At 53.9% G+C, this 4,363-nt stretch overlaps 2 protein-coding genes across 4 annotated transcripts in view; one reads left to right on the top strand and one right to left on the bottom strand.

Annotated features, from left to right (window-relative positions):
* Positions 1-4,363, bottom strand: part of CENPT (centromere protein T) — a 21,103-nt gene that overhangs the window by 16,032 nt on the left and 708 nt on the right. The window lies entirely within an intron of this gene.
* Positions 3-1,653, top strand: THAP11 (THAP domain containing 11). Of its 3 annotated transcripts, none has more exons than XR_001000623.1 (2): positions 3-1,030; positions 1,446-1,522. XR_001000623.1 is itself a non-coding variant. In XM_011932019.1 (2 exons), exons 1-2 carry the CDS (start codon positions 41-43, stop codon positions 1,632-1,634), a joined length of 1,020 nt encoding a protein of 339 aa, XP_011787409.1. In that variant the 5' UTR covers positions 3-40; the 3' UTR covers positions 1,635-1,653. The 3 variants fall into 3 exon arrangements, 2 of the variants coding, with proteins under 2 accessions (XP_011787409.1, XP_011787410.1); XM_011932019.1 differs by having other exon boundaries at positions 3-871; positions 1,446-1,653; XM_011932020.1 differs by having other exon boundaries at positions 3-1,653.

Genomic DNA, 4,363 nt, shown 5'->3' with positions numbered 1-4,363 from the left:
GGGCGCAGGAGGCCGGTGGGCCGGGCCGCGAGGCGCAGCCATGCCTGGCTTTACGTGCTGCGTGCCAGGCTGCTACAACAACTCGCACCGGGACAAGGCGCTGCACTTCTACACGTTTCCAAAGGACGCTGAGTTGCGGCGCCTCTGGCTCAAGAACGTGTCGCGTGCCGGCGTCAGTGGGTGCTTCTCCACCTTCCAGCCCACCACAGGCCACCGTCTCTGCAGCGTTCACTTCCAGGGCGGCCGCAAGACCTACACGGTACGCGTCCCCACCATCTTCCCGCTGCGCGGCGTCAATGAGCGCAAAGTAGCGCGCAGACCCGCTGGGGCCGCGGCCGCCCGCCGCAGGCAGCAGCAGCAGCAGCAGCAGCAGCAACAACAGCAACAGCAACAGCAGCAGCAGCAGCAGGCGTCACCCTCTGCCTCCACTGCCCAGACTGCCCAGCTGCAGCCGAACCTGGTGTCTGCTTCCGCCGCCGTGCTTCTTACGCTTCAGGCCGCTGTAGACAGCAGTCAGGCTCCGGGATCCGTGCCGCCGGCGCCCATCACTCCCACTGGAGAAGACGTGAAGCCCATCGATCTTACAGTGCAAGTTGAGTTTGCAGCCACAGAGGGCGCAGCCGCTGCGGCCGCCGCGTCGGAGTTACAGGCTGCTACCGCAGGGCTGGAGGCTGCCGAGTGCCCTATGGGCCCCCAGTTGGTGGTGGTAGGAGAAGAGGGTTTCCCTGATACTGGCTCCGACCATTCGTACTCCTTGTCGTCAGGCACCACGGAGGAGGAGCTCCTGCGCAAGCTGAATGAGCAGCGGGACATCCTGGCGCTGATGGAAGTGAAGATGAAAGAGATGAAAGGCAGCATTCGCCACCTGCGTCTCACCGAGGCCAAGCTGCGCGAAGAACTGCGCGAGAAGGATCGGCTGCTTGCCATGGCTGTCATCCGCAAGAAGCATGGAATGTGAACTGGTGCCCCAGCGGCCTGCTGGACTCCCAGACCCCATCCAGCCAGGGGACTGCAGGCCATTGTTGAACTCCTCTATACTCCTGGGGCACTGGTTGACAGTACTGAGGCTTAAGGCAGCTGGACTCTCTTGCTGGTGACCTGGCATCCTCAACTGTTTCCTTCTGAAGTGGAAGCTGGGGCCTTAGACTCTGCCCTGGTGACACCAGCAATTATGACTTTGTCTACCCTTCCTCCCCAGTTACTGTTGCAGATTCTGGTTAAGCAGAGGCTTCAGAACCACTGAACTTGAAACTTACCCTCTAGGGATGCAGGTGGTATGTCCAGGGACTATGGGTTTGGGATAAACCATACCTTAAGGTTGGTCAGCAGTCAGACAACTCTAATACGTGTAGTGATAAGAGATTCAAGTAACATCAGTTCTCCTTTTCATGCTTTTCCTTCCCAGGTGTAGCCTGTGATTCTGATGGGGACTTGTAAATCTGTGCCTCTGCTTCCTAGGATTTATTTTCCCAGGAGACCATTTACAAGGGGATCTGGATGACCTGCTGATGGAGATCCAGCTTGCCAGGGACTTAGGTTTATCCTGTTTTGTTTGCTACTGGTTACAAATTCTATTTTCTGTACAATTAGTCAGACTAAAGTTTTCACTGTGTTTGTTTGGCAAAACAAATTAAACAAAAAGTAAGGTTTTTATTTGGATCTCGCCATTTTATTTTTACAAAAACATAGTTAAATGTCCTTGAAACATGGGGAAATAGGCCTCAGCCTATTTGAAAGACCAGGCTGACCCTGAAAGTAGAGATGCTTCAGTGACCAGGTTTTTCCAAAAATGGACCCTAAGCACATGGATCCTCAGGTCACCCTAAAGAGTTTGGAAACTGCACCAAATGGGCCCAGTTTGTCCGTGGGTTATCTCCCTGTATCCTTTCAACAAGAAGGACCAAACTGGTAACTAAACTATATTGTGATGGTTCGCCTCTGAGGGTTTTGAATTCTCAGCTGGGATTGAATTTTGCTCACCATGACATCCCTTAGGCTTAGCAAGCCTCTGGTATGCATGTGCATGGAGTTACTCTACGAGCCAGTAAGACCACAGCTGGAGCTAGCCAGAGCTTCTTTAGGCACAAGGACTCTTGTATAGATACCTTGGCCTTGGTACACCTTTGGTGTGACAGATCTGTATTCACAGAGGGCATTAAGAAGTTGGGAGGTGTGATCCCTTGACTCATTTTCTTGGTTGCCTCTATTTTTTTTTTTTTTTTTTGAGATGGAGCTTTGCTCATGTCGCCCAGGCTGGAGTGCAATGGTATGATCTCAGCTCACTGCAACCTCTGCCTCCTGGGTTCACGCAATTCTCCTGCCTCACCCTCTCGAGTAGCTGGGATTACAGGCGCCGGCCACCACATCTGGCTGATTTTTGTATTTTCAGTAGAGACAGGATTTCACCATGTTGGCCAGGCTGGTCTCGAACTCCTGACCTCAGGTGATCCACCTGCCTCTGCCTCCCAAAGTGCTGAGATTATAGGTGTGAGCCACCCGCCCAGCTTCTATCTTTTCTTAGATTGGATATTGAAGGGGCAAGGATGACATTGCTTTTGTCTGTAGCTCCAAGTAATTTAGCTCAAAGCCAGTGTCTCATAGTGAATGCCTTTAAAGCTGTGGGTTTGCTGTGGGTGGTGGGGTACAAATAGAGACTTTCAGACCCCATAAAATATGACTCCCTTCTGTTACTTATGGACAAAGCCATCTGCCTGGGGACTTCTTGCCTGTGGCAACATGCTGGAATGGTCCTAAAACTCAAGTCTCTGTTTCCCTTCTAGTCCCTTAGCACTGAGTTGGGAAAGAAGTCTGGTGGGGAAGAAGGGGTGAGACATAGGTTGTGTGGGTGCCTGGTTGGGGGATGGACTGGAACTCTGCCTTCCTAGGGTTAGATCTGGCTGGCAATCAGGTGGTGGAAGCACAGCAGTGCCCTTTGTTGCTCCTATTGGGCCAGTCTCTTACCTTCCGGGTTTCCTTTCTTGGAGTGAGGCCTTTTCCAGGCTGTAGCCATGCTCTTCAGTGCATCCTTGAGCTCCTGTTTATTGAAGGGACTTCTGCTGTTTCTGCCTTGGCTCCCTTGAGGCTGTCAACAGTACTCCCTGGACCCTCTCTGGTGTTTGGAGGTTATGGGCAGTGTTTTGGCTTCTTAGGGGGAAGAAGACAGTTCACAGAGCAATGGAGATCCCAGATGCAGATATACAAGCGGGGCAATGCAGAGTTCTCACTAGCTGAGTAGTAAGCATCTAGTCTGGCAAAGTGTAATGTTGACAGACCTGAGATTTAAAAAACAAGCGTGGTCCGGTCTTACCAGTCATCTCTTGGAGGGGTAGCCTAGGGGTGGGTAAAGGTGCAAAACTCTTCTGGAAGAACATGAGTACTGAGAGATCTCCGGCCAGGAGGGAAGGCTAGGAGTTGCCTGGAGAGGCCTTGCAGCCATTTCCCTAACCTGTGGTACCCCAGGTTGGCTGCAGATGTCTTTGCCAAGCACAGGTCTGACCTAGAAACTGGCCTTACCACAAATGTTTGTGTTACCAAGGAAACAATGAAATGGGCGTTGAAAGGAAAGGGCAATGGGTAGGAAGAGAACTATTTACAATCTGGTCACTTAAATCACAGGGAAATTTTGGGTGAGTCAGTTATTTCTTTCCTCATTAATAAAAATGAAACACTTAGCTGCTCTGTCTGCTGCAAAAAAACCTTACAGAATGTTTTGGGGACCCCTGACTGTAGAAGTTTGAGGGTAACCTCTCCAGCCAAGCCCCACCTGAGGGACATCTGAGTCTCCTGCTCGAAACCAGCTTTGGGCCCAGCTCGCCTAGGGGCAGGCGAACGAATGTTACAATTGCAAGAGCTTTGCGTTCCGCCCGGGATGGTTAAGGCCACACAGCTCGGAAGAGCAGCAGCGGCAGCCATAGCCCCAAGGGGAAGGGGTTTCGTGAGCGGAAACGGCCCAGGGGCCCAGGGAGGGGCAGCTGGGCCAGCTTGGGGCCGGGCTGGGCTCCCACGGAGGCGGGGCCAACCCCCACCCCAGTGCACAGACCGGGCGGGGCCGAGCCAGCTGAGACCAGGCTGAGCCCTGACCCTAGCCTGGCGCCAACCTCCAGTGTTCCAGAGGCTTCCACTAGACCACAATTCTCAGGGGCTTGCCCCGGCAGCCTCCCTCCCTGGTTTAGCCTCACCTCCCGCGCTGCGGGCCGTGTCTGGGCCTCCGCGCATAGCACACCGGGAATTGTAGTTTTCTCTCGGCGTGCTCATGCCGGAAAGGGGGGGCGGTGGGACTGCGTCTCCCAGAGTGCAGCGGGGCGGGCGAAGGAAGGCAGGGGGGAAGGGACAGTCGGTCGCAGACCGCGCTGGGTTGCCGCCG

Source organism: Colobus angolensis, unplaced genomic scaffold (genome assembly GCF_000951035.1).
Source record: "Colobus angolensis palliatus isolate OR3802 unplaced genomic scaffold, Cang.pa_1.0 Scaffold93, whole genome shotgun sequence".
NCBI lineage: Eukaryota > Metazoa > Chordata > Mammalia > Primates > Cercopithecidae > Colobus > Colobus angolensis.
This window is presented reverse-complemented; position numbering and strand designations above follow the sequence as displayed.